This window comes from Hyalella azteca, unplaced genomic scaffold (genome assembly GCF_000764305.2).
Source record: "Hyalella azteca isolate HAZT.00-mixed unplaced genomic scaffold, Hazt_2.0.2 contig3147, whole genome shotgun sequence".
In the NCBI taxonomy this organism is placed as follows: domain Eukaryota; kingdom Metazoa; phylum Arthropoda; class Malacostraca; order Amphipoda; family Hyalellidae; genus Hyalella; species Hyalella azteca.
In genome coordinates, this window is record NW_025933399.1 from 392,050 (window position 1) to 408,766 (window position 16,717).

The window sequence follows — 16,717 nt, forward strand, 5'->3', positions numbered from 1 at the left end:
ATTCTAGTACTTAATTTTTCACTTATTCCATGAAATTCGAGATCTGCACACATTCGATTTCCTTGCGATTTGACTTTCCGTATTTTTAGCGCTTCTTCTCATCAATGGAAAAATGCACTACTGTGCTCGCCATGTCCGTCTGTACGTCTGTCCGTGACTTCACGTTTTCGTCGACGAGAAAATGCGCTCTCTATCACTCACTGCAGTAAGTACTGAGTTATTTTTTTTTGTATTACCTGTATCATTACTATTTTCACAACCCTTTACTCTGAATATCTAGACCCGCCTGAGTGCAGATCTTCTCCCAACATCAGTGTCGCGCTTGTCAGCTTGTTCTAGAAAGACAGCAACCAAATCACAAGCTCTTATCTAAGCCGATTGCCGACTCCATGCCGCGCTAAACCTCAACTCCACAGACCAAATGGCAAACTTCGGTAAAGCTGCAGATGTCTTGCAGATGTCTCCCACCTCCAAAGCTCTAGCGCATGCCTGTGCTGAGGACAGCTCCACGCAGCCTTTAAGAGAAGGTAATCCTCGCAGGCATGTCCAGCTTGACGCAAGATCAGGGCCGTACTTCTCGATTGGCCGGCGAGTGTATTGAGGCCCTGCTCTGCGGCGGCGCTGGCCCTGCGCTGTTCAAGTGAGTGCGTTTAAATGTAATGTTGGAAGAGAAATGCTCAAATGTCGCCAAACGCAGAAGCGTCAACTCTATAGTGTTTCATCCGTGTATCTAAATTACTTATGTATTACAATTTTGCTACCAGCCTCTCTCAATTTAAATCTGCATGTAGATAAGTTAAATAAAAATTGTGAATTCAGTTCACATTTATGCTCTACTTAGCGTGAAATATGGAATGAATTCTGGACAAATTGTTTCGTACTTTTGAGACGTATCATTTATTGAGACCGCGTAGCGTCCTGTAGAATTTCAGCCATAAAAAAACATTGCCGTCGCTCAATTCGAGATATCATCTCTGATTCTTTGAACTTTAATGGGATTTGAAATTACATGTCGTAATTTGTATTCCATGATGCGCGAAGAGCCTTTCTTACGATTACACGTGCCGTTTTTCAATATTTTCATGATCGAACCGATATTATATAATTATACAATATGCATTATATTACGTGATAACGTGAAAGTAGAACGTTTCTGCATAGCACTTTCTGACAGATGTTCCTTGCTTCGTAGAGGTCTTGTTTAGTTTCAAAATAGATACACATTGTGTGCTTGTATGCTTTAAAATTAAACTATATTGTATTCTGTTAAGCTACCTGTACTCCGAGGATATTCTTTATAGTCTAAAGGTTGAATGTTCCAGTGACGGATAATAATGATTGCCAATCCATATGTTGATTGAATAACCCAACGGAGGTTTTTTATTTTTGTCAATGACCGTTTTTTTGGTGACGTGTGTGTGTGCAAAATGTATATATCCGTGGTGCGATTGATTTGATCGATTAAAGCTGATTTGAATAGCATTTAATAATAGGTCAATCTGGTTTCAAGATGATATGATGCACAATCTGATGTTATGAACCTGCAATAATTTTATTGAGCATTCATGCCTCTAGTGTTGAGAGAGGTGAAAGGTAAGTGACCTCAAACCATTAGTTTACATGACAGGAGTTTGGTTGCCATATAAGGAATGATACATTTGGATCTACTTTTTACAATTAAAGAAAGAACTTACTTCGAACAGAGAGTTTTTTGCGATTAATTGATTCATTAGTGAATCTGATATGCGCGAGGCAAACAAAAAAATATATATTCCCTGAAATCTGTGGTTTCAGCTCTGTATTCCAGGGATTTCGAAAGACTTTACGCTCAGCGTTGAGTTCAGGCGGTAACATGCTCTGTTTTGTGATACTTTGTGATTGATGATGCCTGTTTTAAGCTTGGCTTTAGTGGCGCTGTTGGGGCGCGTATACATAATAACTACAGGTTGAGATATCACCAGGAACTGGAATTTTATTTTTTTTTCTGTAACGCAATCATATATATTAAAAAATTCGTATTGCTGGGGGTTGGGTGTTGGAAATCAAGTAAACAATTAAAATTAGATTTTATTTCTTGCAAGGGTAAATTATTTACGAATTAAAAAGCTCAAGTTCCTTGTACATTTTAGAACGGGACTTTAATGGGAGTTCCGTGGCAAACATCAGGTTTGACGGGTCTTCCTTTAATTATTACCTCTTTGCCATGAAATTAATTAATGACATCCGGGGAAACGGAAGAGAACAAACCCGCGCCTCAAATATCTGGGATCATGTATTCTGAGCACCGCTGTGTTGTGCTGCTAGCGTGAGATAACAATTGTGCAAGGAGGGGGGAACGGGAACGTTTTTTATTCTGAAAAAGATTAAATTTCGGATCTGGATTCCCCAAAATTAATAGTTAGGATTATAATGGTCCAGTAATGTGGTGCTGTAAACGCTTTCTTCCCGAATGAGATGTCATTTAGGTACAGTTTTCCCTAGCATTAACATTTTCGATAACAATTGTTAAGCAACATGGTTATGTGTACGCTTCATTCCTGAAAAAATGTGATTTAGGAACAGCGTTTCTCAGTATTAATATTTAATGATAATTTATCATTGAGGTATTAATGTGAACGCTGCCAAGATGTACTAGTTTGTGAATTGGGTTCTCGACCTCAATATTAAAAAATATAACTCGGTACCCATCACTGCAGTGAGTGACAGAGAGCGCATTTTCTCGTCGACGAAAACGTGGTCACGGACGGACGGACAGACGGACAGACATGGCGAGCACAATAGTGCATTTTTTCCATGAATGAGAAATTGCGCTAAAAATCACTCTTCAAATGTCCTGTGGTCAGAGAGGTTCAACGCATCAACCTGAGTTCCATCAGTACAAGAATATTAAATGCTCCATACCTACATTATATATAGTTTCTTCTGCTTTAATACCCTGAACTTGGTGAACACATCGCATTATGTCCGAAGTATTTCAAAATTTAATAATGTTAATAGCTAAGCATGTTTAGATATTACTGCGAATAATTTTCAAATTCCGAAATAGAATGGAGAGTTAGGATTAGAACTTATTAATGGATAGCTATTAGTATCGATATTAGTACTGGTAGAAAGGTCCTTATTAATGGATAACAGTAGAATCGGAACCTCGTAAAATGAATAACAGGATATTTCTACGGCATAATTATAGGCAGGCTGCGCGAGTGTGAATTCCCTCATGTTAATATATGTTTTAATAATGAATGCATCGAGCTAATGTCTAGTAGCTAGCAAAATTAGAGACCTGGGAAAGTTGGAAGTGAATTACAGTTGGACGAACTGTTTCTTGATATGGTGTGAGCCTGGAGTTCACGATTGAGGAATGACAATAATTTAGTAAAATCGTTAATACGTACTTTGTAATTTCAATCTTCTCCATAACGATTGTATGGAATCATTCATAAAACATCGCTTGCTTAACCCAGTACGAAATTTGAGCTATCACATAACTAATTCTAACAATAGTCTAGAAATCGCCTCCTCCAAGAATTCTTCATCGATGATGATTCAGTTCTATTCAACGATTTCGATTGAATAACTTCAGATCTTGATGAACTTTTCCACTTCAAATTAGGTCCCGTAACATTGCATTAGTTTCCGGTTTTCTAAGCCAGAATCCAGCGGCCTACTGAGATTCCAGCAGCTTGGCGGAGGTCACGTTCCGCCGATAGTTTTGTTAACAGCTTTACAGGCGCGTCGTGCCGGCGATAGCCGCTGCATTAAAGACCTCCAGGTTTGTCCTGGAGCAGCGGGCCAAAAAAGTAACCTAAATTGATGATCCCAACTCAAAATTTCAGCGAAGTGCGCCGTTGACGTGTTTTTTTTTTTTTGCATTTTTCACAATTTAATGTTTTTAATGGCGGTCGTTACCATAATTTTTTACGCAGTTAATTTTTTTGACTTTCACGGTCGTTGACAGACATTTTTCTCGGTTTTCTGGGTTTAGCTTCTTTGATGGGCGAATTGAAATACTTTATCGCAATATTTTTTATAGGATATTATTACTTCTTAGAAGGCCCTTGGCCATCGTTTTCAATACACAACGCGATTAATATTCAAGTTTATTTCTAGCAGTTCAGTAACTGAAATGTATTAATTGTGACTGACGACGATTATTTTTTGCTATAATTTCAATTTTGGCAAATGCAATAAACAGGCGAAATATTTTCAGGAATTCAAAGTACTTCTAAATAAGGTTTGTTTTGATGATAATCTTTCCAGTAATAATACAACTTTTTTCTGAACTGAATATTATTAATGTCCAACATTAATTTGGCGTTGATATGTATAAAATGTTCGGTGGGCGCATGGAAAAACGTCCCAGACAAAACATATCAAGTTCTAGACGGCGAATGAAAGTTTACATCGTTAGCGAGCGCGTTCATTTAATGAGGAAAGTATCGCCAGAAAAGCTATAAATTTCCGCCTTCAATGAAGTAAACGAAAATTGTTTGAGATTCCTTTCATTGTGGTTACTTCATCACTGGCAGTGTAGTTACTTAATTACTTGCATTGCGGTTACTTTATTACATGCGAATTTTTGCTGCTGCCTCCATGCTGGGCGTCGCATTTCTTGAAGCGAGGCGAGGGTGCTAATTTACATAAATTAAAAAAAATATAACTCAGTACTCACTGCAGTGAGTGACAGAGAGCAAATTTTCTCGTCGACGAAAACGTAAAGTTACGGACAGACGGACATGACGAGCACAATAGCGCCTTTTTTCCATAAATGAGAAAATGCGCTAAAAAGTATAAATATTTCATTCGGGTGAAAGTCCAGATGATAATTTTTAACATCAATGTATTACAAGTTATAATTAAATTCAGTCCCTGTGTATACAGAAGCCTCAAGTAACAGGGTAAATTCAAGCCTCTGGCTTGACTAATCCCAAAACTAAGCCAAGATCCGGAGTGCAAGTCCATCTTGTGTGCATGGAGTTTTCACTCCAAGTTTCAGCGGCAAAGTTTCTCATTAATTTCAGTGCGAATTTTTTGCGGCAACTTTTCGTGGCAAGTCGGCGAACGCGCAAGGCGGCCGTGATGCGCTGCTTGCACCATTATTTTTTTTAAGGTTTTTGACAGCAGATAATTTTTGGTGCATCATCGCGTATGTTTTGCAAGTTCAAACTTCCAGTTGCGGCTTTCGTGAAGCTCATGATCAGCAATGTGACCTGAAATGTTGACCTTGCAATAATTTTTTTAGTGAGGGATCTATTAATTTGACACGTATTTAAGGTTCAGTGTATTGATGTTCATAAGGTTCAGTGTATTGATGTTCATAAGGTTCATATCGTATTGATGTTCATAAGTTTCAGTGTATTGATGTTCATCCAGCGCTGCTGCAAGTCCATGCACTCATGTATGGCCAGTGCTGCTGCTCAATGTTTTTTTTAAATAAGAGTACATGTAACTTGACATTTTTGTTCAAACACAAATGACGGGATGACTTTAATTCAGATACAGATGATTTTAATGCATTGATCATGATAAGACAAGTAAAAAATTAGACTTTGGTACCGTTAGAGACCACTATATATCAGCAATATGTTGCTTTGTCGTATCTCATTTGTTTGTAAAATAATGTTATAGTAAAATTATTCGAACGCAGTTAATTTCAAAAAGTTTTGGCATTCATATTGTTATGTTTGCTTAGATTTAATCCATCGGTAGTTTCTAATTTACCAATTATTTATTCATAGTTATTTATTCTGGCCTCATCGCGGCGACGCTCTGGCCGCGACGAGAGTGAAGATTGGCGTGTGATCTTCAGCATGGCGGCTCCAATCTTCAATAGACCAACGGTTAATTTGATGAAAGCGCAGTTTCACATCTGCAGCCGATATCACAATGCTATTCGTACCTGTTATCGGTCACGGGAAACGGGTGACACTTCCCACGTGTCGCCGCCACAGCCAATGCGCATGTCGCACTCACCCATCGACGACGGATGCAGTAGGGCTTTGTGACGCTCAGGACGACGTGGATGTTTTGAATTACGGACTATTGCATATTATGGCTCATATTGCGCGGCTTTTTATGGTCTTTGCATGGCAATTATATGTTGTGTGTAGGGTGGGGTATTTTTTGCCATGGAATCTGTGTTTTGATGATGGCAGAGGTCATACAAATCGTCTGGAGTTGACTTGAGGATATTTTAACTTAATGCACGAGGTATGTGGAAGTGTTGCTCTCTGCGTCTGGTGACGTTAGTAAATTTGTGTGTTATAGAGCTTTATTATCACGTGTTATGCTGGTATAAATCATGACATCCCTTGTACACAGGCTTTGTCACACTTCATACCATTCACAGAATATACGAGTCATCCTCGAATCATTCCTTGTCATTCTACTCAAAGGAAATGAAAAAGTTCGATCAATTTAATTTGTAAAATTTTCACTGCGAATTTGAAGCCGATTTAAATTTCAGATTACATGGGCGATTTAGTGAGGGAGAGGAGGGGAGGATTGCTGATGCCTGTTGCCTAGGCAAATTTAAGGCATCGCCTCCCTATTTGAATCTCGGTGGTTTCCAACAAACAAGCTCTTGCTGACTATTAACCATAATTGAATAATTTTTGGAGGCTTGCTTGCCGTACAATCGCCATCCCATACCATAAATCAGCATTTGTATCTGTTTGATCATAGCCTCATTTTCTTCATCATAGCGCTATTGATTTTTAACCTAATTCAATTTCTATGAAAATTGTGAAGAAATGCCAGGGCCGAGACTGCCTCAGTCTCGTTGCAGGCGTCAAGGCCGAGATTATATGCCCGGAGTTAATACGAACCCTATTTCTGTGCATATGAAGTTGGTTTATTGCTTTTCGCTTTGTTTTTGCTCTTCCTGTGATCGTGAAAAGTTTACTCATTACTACGGCCATGCATGAATCAACTACCGACGATTTGGCCACCGCTAGAAATAATCGTACAATAACTTGTAATGAAGACCGCCTGTTCTACCGCAATAGACATAACCTGACTTGAAAATACCAAGACTTCACTTGTCATATATAAGTTAAGTTGCCACCTGGCATGCATTCCTGGCCATCAGCTGCACACTCCAGCACCAGCTGCACACTCCAGCACCAGCTGCACACTCCAGCACCAGCTGCACACTCCAGCCACCAGCTGCACACTCCAGCCACCAGCTGCATACTCCAGCACCAGCAGCACACTCCAGCACCAGCTGCACACTCCAGCCACCAGCTGCACATTCCAGCCACCAGCTGCACACTCCAGCCACCAGCTGCACACTCCAGCCACCAGCTGCACACTCCAGCCACCAGCTGCATACTCCAGCCACCAGCTGCACACTCCAGCCACCAGCCAAAGACAAGCCCCCGGACGCTGTCTCTCAAAAGTTCCTCCCGCATCCGAGTGTACAGCACAAGTTCTCCGCCGAGGTCCCGGAGCTAATTTATAAGACAATTCTTCGCACGATCTCGTCCGTAAAAATGCGACGCGGAACCGAAAACTGCGGAGTTCCGGCGACGGCGTAAGGCTTAAATGAAGATCTTGACGAAACTTAATCAATTCGGAAATAATACCGAAGCAATTGGTCTGTTAGTATAAATGTTACGTGTTTTAGTTTACGCGGAGGGAATTTTGGTGTCGTCTGTCATTTATTCATACTTAGATATAATATTATTTTCTTTGTTTCATGTTTTATTGGCGTCAAGCATGAATAAATAAATTGATTTCGCACATAGGTGAGAGAAATAGAAATTTTGAAATTTATTATTATTTAACCCTGACGACATTATATTATCTGTTTCTCGTTTTTCTGTAATCAAATATATTAATCATCGCCACGGCGTGTACAGTAATAATTTGTTATATATATATTAACGTATAATGTGTGTATTGCAATATAGAGCATTTTAAGCGGATTACTCGTTTAAGATATCCTATTATGGTATTCATATTAATTTCAACGAAGGATTTAAGCAGTAATTTAGCCGAAAAAAGTTTACAAAATCTGAAATGTAAAATATTGCGAAGCTGCATCAAGTAACTAAGAAACTAAACAACTTTTCATCATGAAAAGCAAGGCAGTTTTTTTTTCAGGCGCCATGTTAGAAAAATAAAATAAAACTTAGGAAGAGTTAAAGAAAATAAATTGATTGACTCCATGTCTCGCATAATTATAATAGTATTGTATAATTGACGAAAAAATTCAGCTAATTACGCCCTACTAGAACTTGCAGTCCATTTAGCCCCTTTCATGTCAAAGAAAGAATTACCTCAGAAATATCCCTACATGAAAAGGCTTCACATTCAAAGGGAAGCTCAGCCAAATAGCATGAATACAATTAAATAAATTGAGCAGGTCAATCCGCCGAGACGACCAGCACCCTGAGACGGTGAGCAAGATACAGACTTCAATAAAGTCTAATGCGGCACACGGAGCTAAAGTCTAACTTGAAGCTCCCAGACTAACTTTGAATTCCTTTCAGAGGGAACCCTTTAGCAAATTAACTTCAAGAACTGAATAATGAATTAGTCTTTTTTTCGCTTTCAAAATTATAATAATTTGTATAAACATTATTAGTGCAGCGTTTGAACTGAAAACGTATAAATCAAATTTTCAAAATAAGTGTAAGTAAAATTGAACATTTTAATTAAAATCAATCAAACAATAAACGTTGATTGATGCAAATCACGATACATAAATTGAACGTTTGTAATGAATACATCAGTATAGGCTTCTCGGGATGAGCGCGAAAATAAGAAAATGAATTTAAAATATGAGATCAGAGATTGTCATTACATTTTCACTAGACTTTAGAGACCAATATTCTGTAATGCTCCCCATTCGCGACCGTAATTCAGATAGAAAGCAATTAAGGTAAGACCAAAAGAAGTAATGAGAACTTTAATTTCCGAGACGAAACCGACGTGAAAGGCAGGTTGCAAAATTAGAACTAAACCACGCCGCTTTTTATCTAATTAAGAATGTTTTCTCGGTTGCTGCGAACGCTGCTGCAGTTGTTGCTGCTTATCCGCTAGTTCTAGGAAACAGTCAGGGTTTTTCAGTTGATGTCAAGACACGCGGACGAAAAAGTCTGGAATTTGGGGTTATAGAATGAGTTATTATGTCGTTGCAGTTACTCAAAAATACTTCGGTAATAATCAACTTTTAATTAATAAATATATAGGATTCATTGTTAAACTAAGGTTTCAGTGGATCTTTATATACGTAACTACCATTACAGCAGTTGAATCATTATCCTGATTAGTGGAAAGTTGATTCGAACCATGAATTGTGGAATTTTAGGAACACTGTATTTTCAACAGTTCTAGGTTTTTTTATTCGTGTTTCAATGAAAAATGAAGCGCTTCTATATATAATGATACCCGAACATCATCATACTTTTGCAAAATGCATATTTTACTTAACAAAATTCAACTATACAAACAATGCCACAAATGTTTTGATAATATACGCAAAAAAAAAATAAATTTTCCCTTTGAATTTTTCAGATATGATTTATTTGTTCTATTAAATAAACTGGATATTCATCACTTTTAGATTTGAAATAGTGATTTCAAAATCTATCTATGAACATTTTGAGTTCGATTGTCGGAGTGCTATTTAAATTTTTTCAACCATCATCAGTAGCATCACTGAAAAATGCTGGCGGTGAGATCCGTCCACTGGATGCAGCAGGGCTGCGTCTTAGCCGCAACACGGCCGCATTTTAGCCGCGTTGCAGCCGTGCTGGCGCTGCTTGCCTTCGGCTCACTTGCGCAGGCTGGGGGCGGTCGGCAGATTTTTGGCGATCCAGGAGACTTAAACGACTTGGGGCACGCCATCGATGTTTATTTATCCGAACAAAACATCGTAAGTGCCTATGAAGAACTTCTATTTGCAACTGATGTTAGGCTCTGAGAAGGCATTTTTAGTTGCTTTGTAGTTGCTTGAATTTTAGGTGCTTCACTTGGCATATGATAGTCAATTATTGATTATTGAAAAAAAAGTCTTCGGTAAATGAAATTGCAACAAATCTAAACGCGAATTCCTATGTTTGTTTCATTGTATTTCTTTCCACTTCTTTACTAATTAGCGTATGTAACAAATACAAACTTGAAGATGTATAAGAATAGCAACAAGTTCCACTGCACTGAACACCCACAGGACGCTTCAGAAGTGGCCCATCGTCGGGCCAAGCGCTACCTGAGCTTCCCTCCGAGCTCCACGGCCAAAGTCAAGACTCAGATAACCGTTCCCCTCTTCGACGAGTATGACTCATACGTCAGTGAGTTAAGCTTATTGACTAATAAATTTTGTTCCTAAGTATCGAATAATTGAATTTAAACTCAAGTCTCACATTTATTTTACTCGTTAACATTTAACCGTTCCTCTCTTCGACGAGTATGACTCATACGTCAGTGAGTTAAGCTTATTGACTAATAAATTTTGTTCGTAAGTAATGAATAATTGAATTTAAAATCAAGTCCCTCATTTATTTTACTCGTTAACATTTTTACGGATAGATGAAAAAATGAAAAAGCTTTGTAGTGTAGGTATTTCTAGAAGGTAACTGGAGTTAATCCTTCGTTGTTTTCAATTACAATGTTTTTGGGTTTGATGGTTCTCGATGAACGTTTGGTTCTTAACTCAGGTTCTTATGAACGTGATGAATGTTTGATGAACGTTTGGTTCTTAACTCAGGTTCTTATGAACGTGATGAACGTTTGGTTCTTAACTCAGGTTGAGGCTCGAAAGAAAAATTTTATTATCAAATAAGGGTTTTCATGTTAAGTGTACGGCAGTATACGAGAGGTGAGTTCAGTTAAAGATAAAAATTTGAATCCTTAAATAGGTAGAAATTACAAAGACCTATCCACATCAATTGCAGTTCAATGCATGTCTTGAAACTGAGTGCTTAATAAATGGAACATTTCTTAAAAATGTATATACACGTTTTGGATTATATAATTGAACGATCTAGCACGGTCGAAACTGTAATTTGAAAAGCATGGAACCCTACACTGAAAGGATTTTATTTTGTTCATTAGTTGTAATTAAAAATCAAAGACTATTATCCGCAAAAATTAAAAAAAATGCATAAATTTAAAGATTTTTATCAATTGCTACTAAAAATTCTCGTTCGGGCAAAAATTTGGAGCAAGCTTTTGCTAAGTAACATGTTCGCTTCGTGTTACAGAGGCGACATTCAAAGGCTTCGCCACGTGGTCGTACAGCCTGCCTACGAACTTTGTGACGCTCGGCAGATCGCTGTCAGATGCGCGTGTCGCTGACAGGGACACATCGCGCGCACGACGCGCGTGCAGCGTAGCTGAAGGTCGTACGCGCGCTTACGCTGCCATAGAGAACGCCTTCGAAAGGTAAAGGCAAAGCAGGATGACGAAATTTTAGTTGTTTCAAATAATAAATTCTGTTTGCTAAAGGGGTGAGGCGAATTGAGAAGGATTGGGAACAAGAATTGTGATGAATGTAGGAGCTAGATCTAGGGATAGTATCGCAGGATATTGTAGCTAATGAACGATAGCAAATATAATATTGATGAGAAATGCTCAGAGTTTATTGATTATGGTGAACAAATTTGCAATTATATAAACAGATCTAATTTTCTTGTATATAAGTCTCTATATATTTATTGCTGTAATCAAGCTGTATTCAGTGTAGTGTCAGAAAGATATTATTTGTATTATTTGTTATTCAAGAGTGAAATAGTTTATGGAAATTATTAACAAATAAGGGAAAATTCCTAATGATTATCATGCCATGAATTACAATAAATTTGAATGCATACAAGTTCCTTACACTGAAATTGAATTTTTTTGTGAAAGTGAAATGTTAAAATTAATTTAAATTTAATAAAAATTTCAGGCATAACGAACTTGAAATGCAAATAAGAAGGCAGTGACTCGGGCAGACATTATTTGTCGTTGGAACCTACCTAGCTTATCAAGGGAAGATTCTAGAGATGAAGTTTCGTGTTTCTAAATAAACTTCTCTAAGGATTAAAAAAAAATTGCCTGATAGGGCAATAAAACATTCAACGGGCAGCGCGGATGTTTTAGATGCTCCGAGTAGAGTGCGTTCAGAAGTTTTGTAAATTATAGCCCAATTGTGTTGGGCTATTAAGCTGTTGATGTTTCGTAAATATCAAAGAAGTTAACCCAATCAGCATTTATAAAAAACTGCTCAATTCTAAATTGATTTTCCGTGAATGTTTGAGAGGTACAAAGCGGTGTCAACGCAGAATTGGTATCGGGAGTCCCCTTCAAGTCGACATTTTTTCCCGATCAGTAAACGGATCGATCTTGCAGTCCCGATCCTGCCAGATCAGCCATTCATCTTTCACCGTGGAGCTGCTGAGCAGCGTCTTATCTCAAAGGCTTTTATCTCAGAGGAGAAATGGCGGCCGTTAGAGATAAGATGTCGCTGGATAGCTAACGATAACATCAGCTGCGTAATGCAAACGTTTATGCCGACTTTAAACGAGGCTAGCGACGAGGTTTGGATCACTCGCAGTTAAGGGAAATGAGCACGCCAGGGGCGAGGTGAAGCGTCTAACGACGTGTACAGAGAGCATTAATATAGCAGTGCTCTCCCTTTAAACGGAATGAGAAGCTAAATGAGATATAGACGACTAAAAATTATAGAATTTCTACACTGACGTGTATTTTGGCCGGAAATATTTAAAAAATATCAAAATGAGCAAAGTTTCACAGATGGAGAAATAAGTAAATGAAAATAAATATAGTTTGAAACTGGAGAGTTTTGACAATAATCAGCACAAGAATATTAAAATGAGCAAAATTTCACTCACCAGAGACTAGGGATTGATGATGAGGTATTCGCAGATATGAGGGATTCGTAAAAAATTACATAATTATTTAGGAAAAAATATATTATGATATTAATATGTGCATAATTTCGATCAGCGGAAAATTGCTTTTTCTACCAAGAGCTGGGCAATCTGAGGGCAAGATAATACTTTTACGTAATAAAATAAAAGGAATTATAACATTACAATCTTGCCGCTAAACATTCATATTGCATCCCAGTCATTTAAATTTGTTCATGATTGTGCTGGTTTGAAATAAGAAATTTGCCCTCAAAAAACTTTCATTGTTCCATTGAATATTCCTTTCACACTTCAGTCATCCTTGTGATCCTCGCATGCTTTCCTACCCGAAGATAGTTATTAAACCTTCCCCAATTTCTTTCACGATTTTCTATCATTTCCTTCTAAAAATATACAATAATACAACCCTTTAATATACCCGAATGCCAACCCCTTACAACGATCCGATACCCTTTCTATCGCATCAACGACTTACCCTCCTATTGACTTCGATGATTATCATTGACATTAACCCCAACAATGATTTTGCCCCTTTTAAACATGAACTTTCCATATCAACCTTCATAAATTATTTGTCTCATCTCATCCCTAATCACTTATTTTTCCATTATCAACCCTCATCAATAATTTATTCCCATTTCAACCAACATCAATGATTTATTCCCATCTTAATCTGCATCAATTATTTTTCCATTATCAATCCTTATCAATGATTTGTCCCATCTCATCTCTCATCACTTATTTTTCCATTATCAACCCCTCATAAATTATTTGTTCCCATATCAACCAACATCAAGGATTTATCCCCACCTTAACCCGCATCACTTATTTACCCCATACTAACCCCACAACCCCTGCCTGCCCTGGTGCAGCGTGGGGCTGCCGGGCGAGGGCTGCATGCTGAGGGCTGTGTGCCAGGCTGCGGCTGAGGGTCTGCCTGAGGGCTACGGGCTGCTCGGCGAGATCACCGCTATGCTCCTCGCGTATGTACCCTCGGAGAAAATAATGTATGAATGTACCCTCGTATGTACCCTCGGAGAAATTAAGGGGTCATATTATCAAAATAGTGACACATTGTCTGCACGTACCACTGACACTGGATCTGGATGAGCCATGCCAGGGCAAAGATGCATCGCCATTTGTACAAATTTTCACTTTATTCTGTGGGTGCAGGTGCCCAGGTTTGGAGCATGGCTTCTAGCTCGCGAATTTTTCTAATCACACTGAAAAACACTTATTCAATAAACACGTTTTAAATAAGCATCATATAAAGTGCATCATTTAAGTGAGTTGGAGAATGAAACAGAAGAAAAATCGTTCGTCATGAACGCTTCAATGTTCTTGCCAAAATAAATTGGAATTTTGGATAGGGATTTTTTGGACTGGAATTTTGAGATGAGAGAGAGAAGTTTTTGAAAAATTATACAGAATTCAATCATGAGTTAAGAAATGGGAAAATAATTCTCCAGGCTGTTTCAATAAAGAAGCTATAATGATTTTCGATAAAGGAATGTAATTCACTACGATGTTTAAATAAAAGAAATCTGTGTTTTTTAGACCACTGCACGACCTGGACAACACGACGAGCGCCGTGCTGGGCAGCTACACGGCGGCCGAGCGTCGGGGTCACGACACTGGCGACTGTGACACCGTGTACAGTGACTGTCCTGTACACCTCACTGACCTCGTACATTCTGCAGTAACTGTACTTCACGGCCAATATTACAGGGGCAAACTGTTGTTCTGAAAATGAGCATTGCATCATAACTGCCAATTTGTTCGCATTATAGGCCAGTAATCGCACAACTTTTTCCATGATGTCAGTGTTACTGTTATGATTATAGTGGTGTAATTTCATAGTATTACTGGCGTAATATCAATATTACGCTCATGATACCAGTATTACTGGTAAGTAGTTTATATTACTGGTAAGATATTAAAATTACTTGCATTAGGCAGCAGAATGTAAGACATATTATTTCGTTCGATGCTGTTGTTGAGAATTTTTTTTTTATTTGCAGTCATCCACGAAAAGTTTCTTATATTTGTTAATTGGCGGAGGGTTTGTTGTCTTTTGACTCGGGTTTGTTAATAATAGATATTCGTTATTGATTATTTCTGATATTTATTTACCGTCAACACATAACTGCTGATGATCTGTAACAGGAAGCCAAAAGTTACTTAAAACTGCCCGTTGTTGGTTACAAGTCGCTGCTATTATTATCTGCTTATCATTAGGAGGAACTTGTATCTGCTCTTTAGAGACGTCCATGAGACGTTAGAGGCTTGGTATTATTATTACTTATATGTTTTAGCGCATTTTTTATTTTAAGAGAGGTGATTTTAACTGGGTATTTTTATTACTTATTTGCTACTCTAGGCGTCTTGAAACAGTAACAGTGAGTTGAGTTTACTGTAGTCAGCAATTATATGCTCTGGATTCAACTGTTGTCTACTATTTCTACTACGACAATTAAAGCTCAGTTGTCTGTACTGAATCCCGATGACTGAGTGGTCGGGTGAGCTTCTTCTTGAACCGAGTAGGCAGTGAGAGTAGTAGATTATGATTTAACAAACCTAGATAATTTTTTCCCCTACCGAGACATTCTTTTCCTTCAAAGTATTTTGGAAGTCGGCTATCGCCTGCGAAACAATTACATTTTTAAGACTTTCAGCGCAGAAACAAATACTCTAAAATAATTTTACTAAATTCATTAGCTCCTTACACTTTAACATTCACCAGCTTTTATTGAATGGCCGGCGATAACACGACTGTGATGCAGGCACTGGGCCAGTGATGTGGCATGGCTGAATTAAGTAGACTTTAACGAGGCGATATGTTGTGTTGAGCGGCGTCGTAATGGCGCCAGTGACGGCGTATAGCCGTTAATTGCCGACGCGCGCTTCCCAAGGTTAGATCCAGGCTAAGTTATTGCTTGGAAATAACCCGTTAGGGAATTCAATTTAAATTAGATTGATTGCGTTAGACATTATAAACGAATTTTCGATGGATACTGGACGATTGAAAAACTTTTTATTCCTTAATAAATTTTGCCCGAGATTTGTGTTGGGTATATTGTTTCGAAACTCTTGATTGATGGCCTTTTTTGGGTCGCCTCCGTCTCCCTTAAGCGCTACAGGAGATGCTGTCGTTTTCTTATTTGAATCAAAGTACCCGTGGCAATGCAGATGTTTTTAACTCCACTTAAAGAGAGGTGTAAACGGTTTGTTAGAAACAAAAGATTCTTCAGGGACACATGGGATTTCCCAAAGGTTTTCTATGAGTACTCTTTTCTTACAAAAAACTAACACTTATATTGAATTTTGCTCTGGCTGCTATTCGTGCGTTTGACACGTTACGATCATATTATTTACGCCCGTTGGACACGTTATTTCCCGAATCAACACAGAATTATGACACTGACTTCAAAAATCGCACGCTGAGGAACCATGTACCCAAGTCACTTATTTATGATCCCCACACGTGGGGAAGAAAGGGACTTAAGTGAAGGAAGTTTTCCGTGTTCCGCAAAGTTATACTGTAGACTCCGAGCAATTAGTGCCTCGGTGCACTCGTAATTGCTGGACGAAATAGTCAAGATAACGGAGTTCTATCTCAGATTAGGAGTCAGGCCAGAGTGAAGTTAGCACTGTAGGGAATCTAGAATATGAGGCGCTCGGCACGTAATAAAATATTTAGTGTACAACTATCATAAGTTTACTAACAGACACTTGTAAAATCATACGTCAGGTATCATATGTACAATAAAGATGAGCTATAAGTCAATCGTTATAGTGTTAGTAATGGAACGGAGTTCAAAGATTTTACATCGGGC

At 38.3% G+C, this 16,717-nt stretch overlaps 1 protein-coding gene across 1 annotated transcript; it reads left to right on the top strand.

The window, feature by feature from the left end:
* Positions 1 to 421: 421 nt before the first annotated feature.
* Positions 422 to 16,069, top strand: LOC108665855. The gene is made up of 7 exons (XM_047879473.1): positions 422 to 527; positions 7,091 to 7,442; positions 9,745 to 9,883; positions 10,178 to 10,298; positions 11,211 to 11,391; positions 13,754 to 13,864; positions 14,439 to 16,069. Exons 1-7 carry the CDS (start codon positions 422 to 424, stop codon positions 14,626 to 14,628), a joined length of 1,200 nt encoding a protein of 399 aa, XP_047735429.1. The 3' UTR covers positions 14,629 to 16,069.
* The last annotated feature ends 648 nt before the right edge of the window (positions 16,070 to 16,717 follow it).